This window comes from Pyxicephalus adspersus, chromosome 4, assembly GCF_032062135.1.
Source record: "Pyxicephalus adspersus chromosome 4, UCB_Pads_2.0, whole genome shotgun sequence".
NCBI lineage: Eukaryota > Metazoa > Chordata > Amphibia > Anura > Pyxicephalidae > Pyxicephalus > Pyxicephalus adspersus.
The window spans coordinates 80,382,754-80,403,087 of record NC_092861.1 but is presented as its reverse complement, the minus strand read 5'-3'; the positions used below and the strand labels follow the sequence as shown (position 1 = coordinate 80,403,087).

At 37.5% G+C, this 20,334-nt stretch overlaps 1 protein-coding gene across 1 annotated transcript in view; it reads left to right on the top strand.

Annotated features, from left to right (window-relative positions):
• The window catches only part of CDK19 (cyclin dependent kinase 19), a 91,421-nt gene that overhangs the window by 10,442 nt on the left and 60,645 nt on the right, over window positions 1–20,334 (top strand). Inside the window, exon 2 of the mRNA XM_072410202.1 lies at window positions 4,165–4,240. Coding sequence (XP_072266303.1) covers window positions 4,165–4,240 — 76 coding nt within the window. The remainder of the gene's footprint in view (window positions 1–4,164; window positions 4,241–20,334) is intronic.

Genomic DNA, 20,334 nt, shown 5'->3' with positions numbered 1-20,334 from the left:
CGTGCACTATACGATTGTTCAAAATATTCGTTAAGCGGTTGGTATTCGTTCGTTTTCTAAGGACAATTAATGCATGTGTGTACGTAGCCTTAGTGTGGTGTAGTGTGAAATCTAGCCAAATGTATATTCTAATGTACATGTGTGAATAGATCCTCAAATGATAGCGGCAAAACATTTTCTTAAACAGTTGCATTGTTTTCAGTAGAAGTGCATAGGAATGTATTTAATGGTATTTTAAACACAAGATTTACACCTTTGAATTGCATTAATTAAAAAAAATGTAAATTATACGGAGGCCGCCAAGTGTGTTTGGAAATGCCAATTCATTGTTGGATCAATTAAATCATGCATATCATGTCCAAATATTACAATGGCAGAGATAGGTTCTCTACCAGGGAATGTTTTGGTGTATGTCAGATTCATTGCTTTACAAATAGATCACTCAATATACTTTTGAATAAATGTCTTTTTATATCTGTTATCACACCTTCTATAACAAAGTAATAGCTCATAAAATGTACAATAAAACATTAGATAAATATTAGAATAATGTAAAATACATGTTCGTTGGAGCCAGTAATAAAATTATCTTTCTGTAAATCTTTTCCTTCCGAATCCTCATACATGCACTACATACATGTCATATTGCAGTATCTATCTATCTATCTATCTATCTATCTATCTATCTATCTATCTGTCACTCAGTATATAAATAAAAATGTAATGTTCATATAAACTGCATATTTATTTTACTCCTATTAGTTGCTAAACATTTTCTCAATTATGCTCGTCAAAACTAAGCAAACCATAACGTTGTCTTTAGGCATCAGTTATTCGGGCATAAATGTAACCTTCCTTATAAGGGGTGACTTCCAGTAAATACACTTTTTAGAGACATACTGTTAATAAAATGTAGTTAAAGTCTATGCCGTATTGAATGGTCCTGAACGCATTTTCTTTGCATACAATCACAATAATTTTTTCATTATGTTGGCATCGTGCCTTACTTTATACATTTTATTAAAACAAACTCTTATTTAAAAAACCGTCAGGTAGGCTTTTATATAACAAAAGAGAATCCGTTTGACTGTGCTGTAATATGCTTCTCACAGTTCAGTGTACAAACCCAGCATGCCCCGGTCATTCTGACATTCAATCTAGCCTTTTGTAAGCAGAAGAAGACCACAAAAGTGCTGCTAACAAAGGGGGTGCTAAAGAAGACCAATTTTCAAAGAAAGAATGCCATAATGTACAGATGTGGTCAGCATATTTGCAGATTATGGAAAGGCCCCAATGAGTCTAAGCTTTTCAACTGTGCTTTAGAAAAAATTTCATTTTAATTTGAGTTAGAAAACTTTGTACAAACTGCCTGATTTATTAAAGCTCCCTAAGGCTGGAGAAGATGCATTTTTATCAGTGAGCCTGGGTGATCCAGCAAATCGTGAACGGATTTTTTAAAAGTCATTTGCTTTTTGCTATTAAATGTTTTCAGTCCTGGACCAGATCCATTCCAGATTTGCTGGATTACCCAGATTCACTGAGGAAGGTGTATCTTCTCCAGTCTTGGAGAGCTTTATTAAATAGACCCAAAGAGGAATGATGCCAGATATATATACGGAAAATAGATTTAGAGACTTTATACAGTTTAAGGGCAAGTGAATGGGTTTGCAAAAAACACTTCAGCTGACCTAATTCCACTGTGGCCAAAATCCAAAGATCATTGTACATGCCGTGTACTTTCTAAAATGTTACTATGTATCTTCTTAACTGTTAATAATATAACTGGTAATGTGATTTTTATTAAAATTCGGTTACAAAATGGCTTGTTTAGTAACAATACGTTTATGTTACGGGTCTGTTTACACCAGTGCACTTACATTGTAATGCATGTTGGTACAATGTGGTGTAATTCACCCAGCCTATCGATTTTTGATTTGTTGTGATGTGTTAGACCATTAAAATACTGGACTACCTTAACACAACCCACATCCATGCATCTTGCATCCTATTTGTGTGTTTATTGTACCACATTGGACTTGGCTGGTGTGGATGAGCCCTTAAGTATAAATCACATGGTACATGCTGCCCACTGTATACCATATCTCTGTAGATATTTAGTAGATTTAGTAGCTGGTGCATTTTCCTTCTGGATGTTGCTGACATCTTGTTCTAGTCTTCTTCTGAGTTTGGGGGGAGACGTAACTCCCATGAATGTTCACAAAAGTTTATTTATCCTACTACCGAAACCATGCCAAGATTGTACACTGGGCTTCACATGCTTAGCTGGTTAAAATTACTTACAGACAAGGCAAAAGATTTATGACGAAGAAACAAACATCGTCTTTTCTGTTCTAAAAATTTACCAAATTTTTAAGAGACCTTATACAACAAGATGTCTGTTGTGTCCTTTAAAAACTTATGTGATTATTTCTTGTTTCTAAGTCTTATTCCTGATGTCTGATTGTTCCTGGCTTCATAACTTGGCCAACATCCATTTTACTGTCAAATGAGATTTCCTTAGTGACTAGTATTACCACTATTTTTGCATATGCTTTTATTGCTCCAGTTCATCATAGCCAGTGAATTTTTGCATTGAAATTACTCTTTTTGTTTTCAATGGTAAATTTAATTTAAATTGCTTGTTTATTTATGGAAGACAGCCCTGTTCTTGGTATAAATAGATAAATGTTTGGTTAATGTACCTTTCACTGCTGCAAAGGTGTGCCAGTTCCAGTACTGGAAAGGTATGGGATATAACAATGCCATAGAAGTGTCTTGATAGGCAGCATATGCAGGAGCAAAGTGCAGAACGTGTAACACTGGACAATATGTGCAGTTCAGTATTATGATGGAATATAACAATGGTACAGTTGATATGAAATGTATGTGTGCAAAAGAGATATGTGAAATGTATGACAACAGAAAGACATGTGGGGCATGGTGTGTGGGCTTGTGTTCAATGTCTATGGTGAGAACATTCAATAAGAAGTGTGTGGTTGAAGTGTGTGACTGCATACCAAGAAATCTTTAAAAGAGAAACCTGAGACTACAGGACGGATACAAGTGCAAAATGTGTGTCTGCATACATGCATGTGTGTGCACTAGCAGAGGTATTTTACTAAAGAAAGACCAACTGTGTTGAAAGTGTAATTTGACTGTGGGGAAGGGCCAGAAATAATTTAATTTATTTTAATGTCATTTCAGTTTGGCAATAAGCAAAGTTATCTTTGTGAGGTCAGAGAAAAGTAGTGTATATAATTTTTTGTTGCTCCTTGTAGAAATGTTACTTGCCTGGATTTTATCCTGACACACTGCTGTTTATATGTTTGAGTCACTAACCTAGAAAATGTATACAGATCAGGAAAGTCGGAAAGTCATAAGCTGCCTACTGCATACATCTTACAGGTTAGTGGAAGTCTAATTGGTTGTGATAGGAAGATGACATGGTGGCAAGTAAAAGTTCTACAACAAAGCTGTTAGATTAGGCAAAAAGAAATGTAGGGAACCACACAATCCAAAGTTTAGGATGTAATTTATAAATGGTCCTCAAAATGTGTTCTGAAGTTTTACTCAGTTTAATGGAAACCTGTTGGCTGTTATCCATTATTTGTTATAAAGAAGTGCTTAAGGATATAAGGTTATGCTATGGGAATCAACCAGGGTTTGTAATGTAAAACAATTTACAGGAGGAGAGGAAATCATTTTGGTCTATAGTGTTCATTTATGGTCCAATGAGCAGACACAGATGACACAGGAAGCTATAAAGCATCGGGCTTTGCAAAGTGAAAGGATCACATAAACTGCAAGAGCAGTATTCGACTGAACTGCAGAAGAGGATTTATTAAACTGTATATATATTTTAGGTGAAACTGTTTTCCTGCATTTAATTTAACTCAGTCTCAACCCTTCAAGCTACAGGAACGATAGGTAGGAACAAATAGTCAAATGACCATGGATAAAGGGATGAAAAAAAGGGCATATGTAACTTTTTTTCATGTCTGTAGATAGTGGGAAATACTTTGTAATGGTAGTAGATGTGTTTTACTTAACTCTGTTTAAATATAATGTAAAGACAAAGTAAAACATAATCTATTAAATACATAAGTCCCTGTTACATATATTGGTCTCTGTTTATGATTGCAATTTTTTTTCTTCTTCTTACAGAAAAGATGAGAAAGAATATGCACTGAAGCAAATTGAAGGTACAGGAATATCAATGTCGGCATGTAGAGAGATTGCAGTAAGTGTAAACTAGTAAAATTCTATGGTTCATTTACAATAATGGCATAAGCAGCTAAGTATTAGTTGTACTATTGTTACATACATGTTCTACACATATGCATACACTACTGAAATCCAAAGTTGTCATGTCAAGTTTTTAATATTTGTGATCTCTTTCTGTCTCATATGTTTCGGAGAATGCTTACCATACTTCAATATGTATACCTATCTGCTCTTGTGTTGGCTGTTTTTAATGGTATACTGTATTTTCATAGAAAACACATTTATAGTTTTGCCATCTTTTCCCACATAGCTGATTTTTCTATCTAACAGTTGCCAAGTCCAGGTCAGCCTGCTAGCTTTTCTTGGAGGATCATTGTATCTTTTATTAAATTTGTATCTTTTTAACTATGGACTTCTTCCTGCAGAACTGACCAGCTGCAGGTCTCACTAAAGGTTGGTCAAAGTTCAGGTCCTTAGCGTTTTGTTGCCTTCAGCAAAACCCTTGTATACCAGGGTTTAGGTTTGCTGTAAAATGACAGATACAGACCTGAAGTGGGATCAAGCAAATCTGCACAACTGCTGGTGGCTGGCACCTTGCTAGCTGCTTGGCAGTTGTACTGCAGATTTATCACCGAGCAGCATTTTCTATTGGAGGAATGTAATAATATAAGCTTAGTTGACATTAGTGATCAAAGAAAAAAAAAGTGCTATTTATCACTCCCAAAGGCTTACTGGCAACCACTAGGCATCCAGGGGTGTTAAAAGGTAGTAGGTGCATGGTTTCTCAGGTGTTTTTATGTAAGCTTTAAAAGCCTAGCAAAGCTTTTTTTGAGATGGTATAAAAAAAAAAGTCAACACCTAAAGCTTTCATAGATGTTACAAGTACTTCAAATTAATGTCTATGAAGATGCCGTAGTGATTAAACACGCTTGAATGCTGAGTATAACAACATATAACAAAAACTTGCAGCAATTCTACTGTGGAAAAAAAGAGAAAACTGAACCATTTGTTCAAGTGTTAATTATTTTTTGGGTTTCTTTTGATATTCAAATTTGATAAAATGTACCATTGAATACTTGTAGTGGATCACAATTATTTATTTATAGCAAACATTATATCGGTCAAAAAGAGATCCTAAAGAGAACCTCACATAATGTATGCCTTGCATATGTTCGACAACAAAAATCTTGCAATGTACATTTTACTGACTGTACAGGTGTTTTACTTTTATCATTAAAACTTGTTATGCTTAAATATTCTGTTTTATTCAGTATAGTTTCTTTTGACCTTTTGTAAGCTGGGGATTTGTAAACAGCATACTATAGCAGTTATTTTAATTGTGCTTCTTATCAGATAAAGCTGTATTGTTATTCCAGGAAATCCTAATCTTGGCAAATGCATGGTATGCACAGAAAATACTCTGTGCTGCTTTGCTATTTAGATACATAGTAAATTAAAAAGCGCATATGGCTTTATGTATAGAGAAAATAAATCTGGTTAAATGGTTTTGATGTGAAAGCAGAGTGGTTTATAAAGGCAATTTCTGAAATTAAAATAAATATGTTTAGCTGTGTTCCCCTTTCAGTTTTTATAGATATACTCTATACATTTTTGGCTGCAGCTTATTTTGTGTGAAACTATACAAAACTGACCAGCACTGCTAATAGTTATTTCAAGATTGATTGTCTGTCAGTGTCTGGTGAGTTTGGTCATAACCTGATGACAGCACCAGCATACTCCTGTTGATGGTGTCTACAGTTTCCCACATGCATAAAATGATAATCTAATCTGTCTGAAACTAGTTTACTCAAATAACCTTCTTATTTTTCTGCCTAGTTTCTTCGTATTGCTTTCTTTGGAAAGTACACCGTTTAGTGTACTGAGTAAACTAATATCTGTTTTAAACCTTTAAAAGTCTTTTGTACAGTTTCCAATTTCTTTTCAATTTAGTGTGATAGGTCCTAAGAGTGTGTACCTCTTTGAAACTTGTCTTGTCTTTCTACCTTTCTACTTTCTCCTCATAACTTATAGACATCTTTAACAGACTGGTATGCCCAGGAACCCATTTAAAGGTTTTGGCACCGCCTTATCCCACAGCTTACACTTAAAACGACTGTAACTAATACATTCAATTTTTTTAGATACTTTGACAGTAGTCTGTTTCTGAGACTTCCCATACATTTTCTTTCAAACACCAGTAGGTCAGCCTGAACTCGTTCAGCAGAGAGAACACCAAGTAGTTGGCCATGTGGTTGTAGGTGGTCATTAAGCGCCTGATTTAATAAATACACTTTCACCAGTGAAGCTAGGTGATTAAGCAAACCTGGAATAGATTTCTTCAATGTCATTTGCTATTTGCTAGCAAATGCTTTAAATCGTGGACCAGATCCATCCCAGGTTTGTTGGATCACCCAGCTTCACTGGTGAAAGTGTATTCTCCCCAGCATTGGAGAGCTTTAATAAATCAGGGCCTATATATTGAATCAGCTTTCTCTCCAGTTCATCATGAAAGTCCAACATAGCTATACACAAATGGAAAGTTTGAACTGTTTTCCTGGTTCATGTGTTTCAATGGCAGTACCTGATGTTTTCACCAGGAAATGTTTCAGTGAATGCCATATTCCATGCTTTTTAAAAAGAGGTAAAAGGTACTCTATGGTTCTATATGACAATGTAAGAATATAATGTCCTTTGTGCTCAGTCACACTAAAACTACTTTCTACAAGGTAAAAAGCCTTGTAAAATGCAGTATGGCACATATTTTTCATAGAAAACAAGTCGTACGTTCAGTGATGGGAACAGGGCCAGTTGACAATAAGGATTTTTTATAGGGAGAGAAAGTTGGGGGAAATTTGCCTAAAAAAGGTATTTACTCTTTGCAATGCTTTCCAAAAAACTTTGGACTGCAGTTTTGCCTTTTTGGTGCCTGCTATTCAAAGTAATAAGTAACTACAATTAAATTGCAGTTATAACAGTAGTATTATACAATGTGCTTCATCTCCTTGATTCGTTTGCAACAGATACTGGACTTAAGGGTGGTTTGTCTGCAGTTAACTAGTAGCAGATGGCCTGAAGGTCACTGACAAGACACTCATGTGGCATACTTGGATGGAAAGCAGCTGATTTGTACTGTCTTTCTGAGGTGTAAGAACACATTGCTTGCAGTTTGCTTAGCAAACCTAAGAAAACAAAGAGCTCTGTGTTCAGTGAATTTAAAACTGGTTTAATTTTAGAGCTTATGAAGTGGCACCACCTCAATAAAGTTATGACTCCTGGCAGTGGTTTCTCTTAAGTGCTTCCATATGTCCTGCATCATGGCTCTCATAGATACATTTGTTTACACTGGAGATCTCTACTGATGTGCAGATAGATTATTAATAACTTTTATGTGATATCCTGGATTTATCCTGGAGGAGACAGGCCAATTACATGTGAAGCAATCACGTTAGACCAGGGGTCTGCAACCTGCGGCTCTGGAGCCGCATGCGGCTCTTCAGCCTCCTTGTTGTGGCTCCCTTCGGCTGCCGCGGGGAGATCTCTGATGGGGGATCGCCTTCCTCCCAAGACACTGTGGAGGAGGGGGATTCCCTATCCGGTGTTCTAATGAAAAAAATCTACCAGTGAAATAAATCTACCATGGGGCGTGTACAAATGGGTGTGTACAATGACATCGCCCTCCTTTGAACCCCAATTCCTCTGGAATGGGGAGATGTACAAAACCAAAAATGTGGGGGACACCTGTGACTAACACCCCCTAAAATTTAATTGTTAGGCTATCATCAGAACTCTGCCCATCAAAAAAATCTACCGTTACACATTGCTGGAGGCACCTGAACCCCAATTTCTCTGGAACAGGAAGGGAGTACAGGTGAAAAAAATTTGAGGTGCAAGTGGGGGACACCTGTGGCTAACACCTCCTAAAAACTCCACCCATCAAAAAACCCCTACCCTGTTACACATTGTTGGAGGCTTCTAGCACCTAAACCCCAATTTATCTGGAAACGGGGGTACAGGTGAAAAAAATTTGAGGTGCAAGTACGGGACACCTGTGGCTAACACCTCCTAAAAATTCATAAAAACTCTGCCTATCAAAAAAATCTACCCTGTTACACATTGCTGGAAGCATCTAGCATCTGAACCCCAATTTTCCTGGAAGTGGGGGGAGGCGGTACAGGTGACCAAAGTAGAGGTGCAAGTGGGGGACACTTATGGCTAACACCACCTACAATTGAATCGCTAAGGCATCGTCAGAAAATAAAGAACTCTGCCCATCAAAATAATCTACCCTGTTACACATTGCTGGAGGTTTCTAGCACCTGAACCCCAATTACTCAAGACTGGGGGGTACAGGTGAACAAAATTAAAGCTGCAAATGAGGGACACCTGTGGCTAACACCCCTTAAAATTTCATCGCTAAGGCATCGTCAGAACATAAAGAACTCTGCCCATCAAAAAAATCTACCCTGTTACGTTAGAAGCCTCCAGCTTTTAATGTAACAGGATGATACGTTAGAAGCTGGAGGCTTCTAGGGGCATAGTTCAGTGTTTAATTTATTTCAAAGTAGGCCTACACATGCACACTTGTTGTAACAGGTAAAATTAAAAAAATATTAAAACTTTTAAAAGTTTATAAACTGTGTTATGTTTTGCGGCTCCAGACTATTTTTCTTTAGTGGAAGAGGAGGCAAAATGGCTCTTTTGATAGTAAATGTTGCTGACCCCTGTGTTAGACTCCAGGCAGATTAAAAAATATATTCCTTTACTGCCCTGAACAGCATCATCTAGAATGAATGAGGCCAGACTGTAGTAATTAATTAGTATCTGCTACATGTTGATATTGGGAGAGATCTATATAGATCTTGGGAGCATATCTATACACTTACAGAATATTTTTTTTATTAACAAGTGGGGGGTATTAGTGTTTTTGACCACTGAGTGTTGCTGTTGCAGTGGAGGCAGTGTAATCTGCCAGACAGGATTGGCTGTACAAAAATTACCGACCTTTTCCAAAGTCAGATACAGCAGCGATTAAACTGTCTTAATGCTATTCCTTAAGCTGGAAAAGGGGTTTGATACCATCTGAGGAGATACCCAGTTGCATTGGGTTGACATGGTTGCTGGCCTCAGTAGAACATCCATGATCATGTCACAAGGAAGCCATTCTGCCTGGGCTACAATGCATTTAGATCCATGTCACTTGTGGTCCAAATATTACATGGTGAGTGTGATAATAGTGAGATGGGGCATTTGGGAGTTTAAAATATTGGCCAAACTCCCTCTTTTACCACTTGTAAAAAAAACCTTATAGTAATCAACCTGTGTGTGTTTTATTTTCCAATCATATGAACAGTTTTTAGTTATTGTGCTATCAAGAAAAAAAGCAGCAAAAAAAATTTTTTTTTTCTGTACTAGATTTATACTATTTTTTAAACTTTGAAATGATTTGAAAATATGTTTTTACCAAAAATTCCAATTAACTGCAAACTGTTTGGGAATGATCTGTCCAGGAGTTCTGCTGCCTCCATTTTTACTCTAGGTAAACAGTCCACACTGTCTGGGCCTGATTTAATAAAGCTCTCCAAGGCTGCTTTGATGAAAGTGTATCCTTTCCAGCCTTGGAGAGCTTTATTAAATCAGGCCCAATGTGTCACCTTTCTATTGGTATTTATATGTGATGACATTAATGATGGTAGGACTCTTTATCTCACTATCCCTCCTGTGGGAGCTTCATTCTGTATGAAAAGGTGACTGCTGATAGAACACTAAAAAGGTTCAAATGCTGGCTGTTTGTTTTTGGTAACCCATTGGGGGCACTCTGTTAGTCAAGAACTGACTGGTGTTTCAATAATGGCGTAGACAAGGGAAATACTTTTTTTTTCTTATACTTTAGACTTGCTAAGCAAAGCCATCCTGCAGTAGGACTGTGCTTGTTTAATGCCTTACTAAATAAAAAGTACAGTACAAACTTCACTGGACTGTGCATGGGTGTCGCTGTCTAGTTCATGGTTTACTGCTGCCAATACCAACCTGTCCCCACCTACACAAATAAAATCTCATGATTAAAGCCAGTGTTTATCTTTAGTTTTGGTTGATTGAAGAGGGGTTAAAACCTCTGTCAGCCCTGTTTCTGGCTGCGTCTTAGTTTGTAAGATTGCTTTCCATTTCCTGGCCATGTGATTTTGTCAGACCACACAGTATGCAAATTGGGAATCTCTTTAGTGGCTATACACATAGCAATAAAAATTGATTTACTCTCTGAACTGGAAAGGTTAGAACTGCTGTCCTTGCCCCATTTAGGAGATTGCTTTTGACTTGTATCTGTACATGGTGACCTGTGTTGGGCAGGTCAAAAAGAAAAAAAAAATCAGTCTAAAGCGGCGTACACACTTGCAATTTTTGTCGTTGGAAAGGATCTTTCACGATCCTTTCCAACGACAAGGGGCTGCAAGATGCATGAACGATGCTGTACATACAGCATCGTTCATGCTCTATGGAGAGGGGAGGGGGGGAGCGACGGAGCGGCACCCTGCTGCGCGCTCTCCCCTTCCCTTTCATTACGATCGGCTGTCGTCCATCGTCCGTGGATCCGGCAGGTCGGTCGTCCGGACGATGGACGACACCGACTGTACACACGGAAGATTTTCGCCCGATATATGGCCGATGCCGATTATCGGGCGATAAAAATCTGCCGTGTGTACGTAGCTTAAGTCCAGTTGTTTTAGCTGGTCCAGATTTTATATTTTTCAAATATGTTAAAATGCACTATTTAAATTCAAACTTTCAATTTACTATAAGACCACCCTAATTGTATACTTTCTTAAACTGAAGAAAATAATAGAAGAATAAAATGACTGGTTCCTTTTCACTATATAGCACTTTTTTTTATGTAAGTGTTTCTGAAATATACAGATATGCGTGTAATATAATACTCTAAATGTTTACATATTAATGAAAAAGACCAGGCTGTGTCAGGTTTAAATCATATGCTCTTGTAAAACTGTTTTTTCTATGTTAACATCTTCCAAAATTGGGGAAAATTCAAGAAAACATCAAGGTTGTCAATTTTTTTTTAAATAAAGGGTCATCCCTTTAATTTATTATTTTTTTTTCAGTGCAATGAGCCTTTAAAAAATACAGTTCAGGCGCTAGTAATATTCTCTCTGCCCTTTAAACACAATATGAAAGTGATATTTCTAAATATTTAAAAAATATGTTCTTGTTCTCATTTTTTCCCTGTATGGTTGCAAGAAAGTTTTAGTTGTATACATGTACTGCATATGGGTTTTCTTGTGCAGAGAGCAGTTTTACCTTTTGCTACATATTCCCTAGACAGAGAATCAAGGGAAGATTAATAGCCTAACAGTAGATGGGTAGAAGCAAAGCAATAAAATCTAAAAATAGCTATGAGGATTGTTATTCTCTGCAGTACAATGACACCATCAGTGCTGCAACTTAAGCAGCTGTATAGATCACTCACAAGCTGGAATACAGCATGCAGTCTGGGCAGTGTGCTACTGTATAGGTATATATATGAACACAGTATAACTATCCTTAAAACTGGCCAATGTGTTCCTGCAACATGTATGCTTGCAGTGCCCAGTTATGCATGTTAGCTGAATTGGGAAGAGAAATTGCAAAATATTTCTCTGCCACCCTATTTTGTGAAAAACATTTGTGATTGACAAGATTTTTGTGTTCTCTCCAGTTATCTACCACAATATCTGTTGATGTTCATAAGATTGTCATCCAATGTGAATGAAATTTGCTGATTTCATATTTGTGACTAGCTAAGTAAAGAAAGGGGTTCAGTACATTTAAAGGCTTCTGTATGACAATCTAAACAAGTTCCTAATTTGTTTACTATGTGATGTAGAGGGCTAATAAAGGAAACAAAAACATTATTTACCATACTTGGGCTAAATTCTCCTTCATTTGTGTCTCACATGCTTCCTCTCCCAGGCATTGCAGCTCACAGTGACAAAGTATCAGCAGCAGAGGCAGTGCTGTCAGTCCAGAAAATAGTGAGCAGGACTGGGTGTTGCCAGTTGCTGATTGACAATCTACATGCTTATGTGTCTGCAGTGATGATGGTAATAGCCACACTTCCATATATTCCCATCCCACTATAGTGGAAGCATAAAATGGCAACATTGCTATCCCACCACAGGAAGCTGTGTTCGGTGTACTTCCCTGACAGGCTCAACAGAGAAGATCTAATTGTGGGTGCACTTATGTTTTAGGACGCCTATGCATTATCCCAGACTTGTATTTTAATTACTCTTAAGTCATCCAAAAGTGTATTGTTCTTTTATGTTTAGTAAGCTTTTCACGGGTTTTCCTTTTGTTTGCATTATTTATTTTAATTCCCTTAAGCTGTAATTAGGCTACCCAACAACATGTTAATGCTTGCTCATTTTTTAGTATTTGTCAAATAGAATTCACAGCCTCACGTTATTCAATGTTGCAGCTAGATTTTGTTTTGTATATTTTAGCTTTAGAAAAAAAGCATACATTTTATTTTGGGATATTACTTTATAAAGGTCATCTGTAAAATACCTATAATCTTAATTTATGTAATAGAATACTATGTGGGTCAAAGTGAATGGACAGATGAAGCATTTCCCTGCCTTAGGATATACTGCTGCAAAGAATTGTGTTTAAAATTAGTATTTGCTGCATTATATGAATGTGGTTGTATGTATGCTTTTTGCACCTCTCCATTGAAGGGATTTCTGCAAGAAACTGTGTGCCTGTTGTTTCAGAAAATGTATGGACATAAGTTGAAGAGCCCTGAAAACCTATTCCTATTGATGGATAGCATGCTGGAATCCTTCAGTATTCAGTGAGAGTTTATTGGCTGAAGCAGTTCTTGCCAGAAATATCTGTGATTAGATTGGAAAGACAGGCTAGCAACAGTGAGCTGCAGCCAATAATCAGTCCTGTTCCTAGTAGAATACTTCAGTTAGATTACTTCTCACATAAACACACATGCTTGTAATGTGCTCTGCATCCATAATTATAGTACAAAGGATCAGCGAGGAGAATGTGCCAGTCAAAGCTATGGTTTTTGGTTTGGTATTGTTATTAAAATTTATGAGGGAAGTTTTATAGTTATGATTTATATTTTATATTTATTTATTAAGAGGGTATAATCTTATTTGTCCCCTGGGAGGCAGCCAGCTAGCAACATCTGGTGGGATATGCGGCTGATTCCCCAATTCTCCCCTGAACAGTGACAATGACATTGTGTGCTCTTATCACAGCTACCCTTGTGACTAATACCTGCTCAGAATACCCATATACTACCGAAATTGAGTTGTAAATGATATTGTAAATGATAAGTGATTGTCCACCTCTTTCTTTGTTGAGGAATCCTAAGGTGAGCAATGACTCGGTACATGAACATTTGTGCTTTTATACAGTGAATAAAGGTGCGTTTTTTTTACCAAATATCTTATCCTTGTTTAAAGCTTGTTTAGGTAGAGTAGCGTTTGCCATACTGTTTTGTTTGATGTTTCTTCTCTCATGAAGAATCAGTGCTTGGTGGGCTGGGACCCTGGGAAAATGTGAAATGTTTGTAGATCTTCAACTTCATCTGAATGTAGCAAATAAGGACATCTAATAATGTCCTCTGTGGGAAAATGTCACCATCTAAATTATATCGGCAACTTTTGGCAATTTCTAAATCCTCTGATGTGTTTTTTTGCCTAACTAGCATTTTTTCTCTGTGATGAGAAGGACAATTTCGTTTTTCAAAATCACACAGGCTTTCCAGACATGATGCCTAAAGCAGACCCAGCCTTGCATTTTGTAATGGGCATTTGGGCATTGTAGCTAGTTCTTAAAATTTAGTTGATCAAACAATTTACCTACACTGCAGGTTTACCGTTTTTTTTTGTGCTGACTAAGGCAGAACAGTAAGGTGACATTCCTGCCAATATTACAACTAAATCATTGCATTCTTCCCAGTTATATTTGCTTAAATCTTCCAGTAGAGTTTTAATTATGTTAGCCAGTTAGGTAATTGCATTTCTAATGTCAGAAAAGCCCAGTGGCTCACTTTTGCAGACATAGGAGACTTGGTACCAAAGTCATATGAGTACCCGCAGTTTGAGTTTTACTTTTTATTTGGTCCTGACCTTATTCAGGAGGTAAGAGAATACTGTGCCAGAAATTTGTAGATTTGTAGATTTCAAGGAGTCCACATCCTGCACAGCCAATAAGCTCTTTAGTCAAGTGGGACACCACTTTAGCATCCAGGTAATTTACTTTGACTCTGTGCTCATTCAAAGCGGTTCCAGACAGTCAACTTTTTTCGCAATGAATAGTTTTTCTATCAATTTTAATCTGCTGTCAGTCTTTTTACATAGTTTATGCTTTTTGGTAAACAGTAAGAGTAATAAAATGGTATGTCCCTTCCTCTCACTCAGTATCCTTGCTAGTTCAATTCTTCAGGAGCACCCACAAGTGAAGATCTTAATGCTGTTGTGTCTCAAGCTCGGTCTCCAGAGAACATACCCGCTAAAGTGAAGACAGATAAGTAATCTTTTCCCTGTGTTCCCTACAGTGTTTTTGTAATTTGTTGGGACAATCTTTAACTGCGCTATTACCCTGCTGCCCGCCAGGGTGTGTGCATACTGGAAAATCTTCTTCTTGACTCTGTACCCTATGGGCCACTCATAGCCTGGTCACAAGGGCCTGACTGCTGACCCCCTAGTTGTCCAAAAGGCCAGCTATAGACTGTTATGACTATAAGCCAGAGTATTGCTTACTCACCCATGATAGTTCTGGAATTGCTGTGGTTATAATTTACTGTTTGGTAAACTGTTGTACACCCTTCTGCCATCTGACCTTCACTTGGCTATTGCCCGAACTGACGTTTGACTTCTTGAGCTTGAGCTCTCCAAATCCTTGGATACCCCACCTGGTTGACTGACACCCATGTTTGATGTTTTTTTCTATCACCAGATTAATTCATGCTCCTATCTTCAAATACCTCACTTGGCTGACTGATACCTGTGTATGACCTATAGCTCTGTCCCATGTTCTTCTCTTGCTGTGTGATTTAGCTTTGCCTAACTTTAGAGAGTACCTTGTCTTTTATCAAGCGCCCCCTTCCCTAGACACCATTCTTTGGCGCACTTCCAGCACTTAGGTTCTGTGGCAACTGAGGGATGGGACTGGGCCACTAGGCCCCAAAAGCTAAACAGCATCTCAACTATAGGCATTACGTAAGCTATGGTATTAAAGTGGGAGATTGGCTTCTGCATTGGCACTGACATTAGACCTTAGCCTTGTAATGTCTCCAAGATGGAGGAAGTTCCTCTTTTATGCAGTCACAATGAATTGTTACTGGGGAATTGTCTTGGCAGAGGTTTCACTTAGTCAGTTTATGTTCTTCCAGGTTATCTGAGTTTTCAGTCATACTTTCTCTGTCCTTGTTTGTTGAACACAGATTCGCCAGATTGAGTCAATGACCCTGAATTACCAAGCGAGCTCACTGCGCGTAAATACGCGCAGATATACGAGGCGTATTTCCGGGAGCCGGAGCCGAGTGCTAGTACAGTTGCCTTCACTTACCGGATTCCTGCATTGACAAATGAGCAATAGGGGTCGAGAATACGCCAATTAAAACGATTAATCTTCAGCTGCGCGTTTCAAGAGAATCTGTTAAGCTCTGTCAATGGTGAGGTCATTGCAGTTAATTAGCGCACACCTGCTCCTGTTCTGTGTACATCTACAGTCCATTACAGGTCAATTTGAATCTTTAATGCTTCATCTTCTTTTGGGTAAGTGCTACATTTTTATGTTACAGATTATACTCATTCACGAAATTGATTAATTTATTGTTACATTTGTTGCACTTTTTTGTTTGCAACACTGCAAACTAATTTAGATCAAGCTGTATATATACTAATTAGCACTTTATAATATGTCATCACACAATAGCATGAATGTAATAAGTTGTAAGTTTTTCTCATGCTTGTGCTGTACTGCCTGATCTCAGCCCTATTGTACACAAACACACTTGCTGTCCAAACAGGTTGTCAGTTAGCTGTCCAGTTGAGTTGCGTACTCATTCTAATACACCTCATGGTGATGAATGGGGGTCCAGGTTACCAACCACAACATCAAACCAGATTGATTGACAAGCTCACAAGCAGGGTCAAGCACTCTTAGAAATTAACAGATGTTCTGTTGTTGTTCAACTTAATTTTGCTCAATAAATACTGGATTGTATGCATTATTGAGGTGTTTACACAAAAACAAATAGTACTAGTTTCTAAAACTTCCAGGGACAAATACACTTTGTGCCAAACATGTTGTCTTGCTTTTCCAGGCTTTCAGGGTGTTAATGCTGGTTTGAATGCCATTTTAGAGCTTGGCTCACTATATAATAACTTACTTACCTCAGCTTGGTAGTAGAAGCACATAAAGGTGGATTCCTCCTTTAACCAGAAGCAATATCATCCATGAATGTTGCTAGGAGCCAAGCCCATGACATCAGAAATCATAGGAAGAAATAGGCAATCGTTCAATTTGAAGCATGTTAAGCAATATGCCCAAAAATCCTCATTGACTATTTCTTCCTATGATTTCTCTTTTATATGTATATGTACACACATAAATGCTTACATGCATTTATGTGTGTACATATATGTACATATATTAGTGCACAGGAAGCAAAACAAACAATATACACATAAAAAGAAAAACTTACCCGAATGAGGATCCTTCTCTGCAAAATTGTCCAGCACATTTTTCAACATAGAGAACACAGTTCACGCACACAACAATGCGCATCACACTCCTGAGGTTTGTGCGCATCAAACAACTGAGGTTTAATAAGCCAATTGTGCTAATTTTAACCTTTCAAACAATTCAGAGAAGGGAACTGCTTAAAACAAGCATAATTTACTTTTTAAATTGTAGGTCCTGGGAGATTGTAAAGGAGAAAACAACCCCTATTTATATATATATATATATATATATATATCTAGGGAAGCAAACAAGAACATGTGTGTGTGTTTGGGACTTTTGGTGTAAAGATCTAGTCTGCTGTCAAAAGCGAGCTCTCGCCTGCAAGAGTACGCAGGAATTTATCACCAGGCGGATCCTCGGGGCGGGCATCGTGAGCGTTTAGATAGTGGCTTATTTAAAGAGCTGAAATCAGTTAACTCTTTCTAAAACGGAAAAGAATAGGTAATTGAAAAATATGCTTAGCTAATATATATGTTTGAAACATTTGAACAGCCCAAACATTTTTATTTAGGGCTAAATGTAAGATGTGTACCATTAGAAAGAATGATTTGTTAGTGGAACAGTGACTTTTAATGCAAGCTCACCATTGTCAAGCTGCTAGAGATGCCCAGCTCGGAATGAGCGATCATTGCAGTTGATAACTGCCAGGAGAATATGCCAGCGTATTTTCATTGGCCGAAATTTGCTTGATATCCGATTCCAGGTTGCAAATCCTCGAGCAAGCTTACCATTTAACTTGATAAATCAGGCTCCCTGTGTCAGATGCCTTTCTTCAGGAATGGGAAACATTTTCTTCCATTTCTGCGAGGAGAGGCTGTAAGACATGTAAAGGAATATTTACAATTGACTTTGGGAAGTTAGAGAAGATCATTACTCATCTGTTTATTATACTATCAAGAGTTGAAATCCAGTGATTTTACTGAATGTGTAATGAATGTAATTGCAATGGAAAGGTTTTTTTTGCAAATGTATTTAGCATGTTGAAGAGTGGTAAATAAAGAACCAGGGAAATCAAAATATAAGCAAAGTTTTGGAATTAGAATTGAGCTCCCCTTTTCACTACCTTTTGGAGTCTGTTTAGCCCTCCCAGTTCTTGTCCTAAACTATAGAACAATTGGTAAAGAATGAGACAGTTGCAGCATTTTAGCAAGCAAAAAATGGCCAGGGCTTACAATACCCAGTTTCCAAAAAGTGATGTATTTTATCAGCCTACAACATGACTTAGCAGTGAATTTCTATCAAATCAAAAGGTATTTTTCTGTGCCCACAGAGTTAAAAAAGATAAAACAATAGAGAAGGTGCCGGTATCACCAAGAAGAATTGCATTTACAGGTTGACATTCAAAAATCTGACAACCTCCAGACCTGGGGAGTGCCGGATTTTTGAGAGATATACCTCCACACACAGGCCAAACTTACTCTCACCGCACCGGCGGACATCTGGCACAGTTCTGGAGAGCAGGCAGCAGGGACCTCTCAACATGTATGTAGTGTAGCAAGCAAGACCTAACAGCGGTTTCTGGAGAACACTGTCATCAAAACATAAGTGACCAAACAGTGTACTACAGTCCCTGTATTGAAAAGGCGGTCTGAAATTCATGCTGGAGAACTCAAAGAACCGGATTATCAATGGCCAGATTTTCGATTGTCAACCTGTATGTATTTTTTTTGGCTTGCCTATGGATGTATTATTTGTACTGCATATAACGGTTACTAGGATGAGTCATGTGACTTATGTTTTTTTTGGGTACCCATTTCAACATAAGATGTCTGTGATAACATAGTCAGATGACTTTCTTGAATGAGACACAAGTGCCATTTCAAGTTCACCTCTTGCTATCATGGCATTGCTTTTTATACTTGGTCACTAAGTTGCTGAGTCATTGTTTATTTGCATGTTAGTAACAGGTAGAGTACTAACCAGTTGTGTAGGTTATGTTCCCATCATTGCATTTAGTGTTGGCCCATCCATTAAATAGTTAGAATTGATGCCACTGGTTTTAATGAATATGATATACTGAACTTTCTAATGCCAGTAGTGACTGCTCATGTTTGGCATTGCTACACAGAAGCATGAGTCTAAATGTCTGTATTTGCCAGTAGATTTTTTGTTTTTAACATTTCGAATTCCCAAGGACTAATGGCATGAAATGAGCGGGTCCTTCTTTTTGCCCTTTTTTGGCTGGAGGATGGTGGCTACAGTTTGATGGGGCATTTTTTCAAATGCTACATGCAATGCTTAGGGTCAGTTGGCCAACCTAAATTTGAATCTCGCCACCACTTAAGCAAGTGTTTTTAATTAATTGTAAGCATTTTTTTTTAGTGGTTTCAGTTCAAGTAAAAAATAATAAATAAACTGAAAAACTCTTTTGCACTTATAAGCCACTTGCAAACATCTGAAAAAGTACAGCGGTAACCTCTTGTTAATGCTTAAAAACCACTGCTCCCAGGTGTCCACTGGCAACTGCTTAGTGCACAGGATCTGTAGACATAGATTTACCTACAAATGTGAGCAAAGCTTCAATATCTAAATCTTTACTGGCTATTTTTTTTCTTTTGAAAATATATACAATGAATCTGGTGACTAAGATGATCTAAGTTCATTTGTAGTGAATGTATATTTGTGATATTAAGTTATTTTGGTTTTAGAATGTAATTGTAGATCTGCTTTATGTTAACAATGTTAACTATTGTTTTTTGCTCTGGGTTGCCTACCAATTTGCATCCCAGATGATCAGTTGTTTTCCACTTCAGCCTTCAAATGAGAAATGGCTCCACCTGCTGCAGGAAACACAAGACCGAGACATTAAAAGGCTCCCAAGAGCCCTTGCATTCAGTTCTTGTTTTCTGCCTCCTGAATTGGTAATCCAGATCTCGTCTGTGAGCCCATAAGCTCTGCTATGGAGGATTTACAAAGCATGTGTCTGAATCCATGTAGCTCTGTGGAATCAGTTTGGGGATTATGGCTCTTGGAGTAGTATCCTGCACTTTCACTTTCTGGCAGGAAAAATATACATGGTCAGGTTCCTTCCACTTCCCATAATATACTGCACTCTTCCCCCTACCCACACCTGAGAATATTATTCCTTTATATAAGTCTAATAACACCAATATTTAAAGTAAATGTATATACAACAATAAACACAAAGAAGTCATAAATTACAGACTTATTTCCTTCATATCATCAAGGTGTTTTTTTTCTGCATTAGGATCTTGTAAGAGTAATACCTAAATAAATGTTACATTTTAATACATTTACTACACTAACTTTTTCTTCATTGTTTTAAATGGAGTAGGCTATGCGCCTTTTCATAAATAACTGGATTTGTAATGAAGATAGAGACCCACT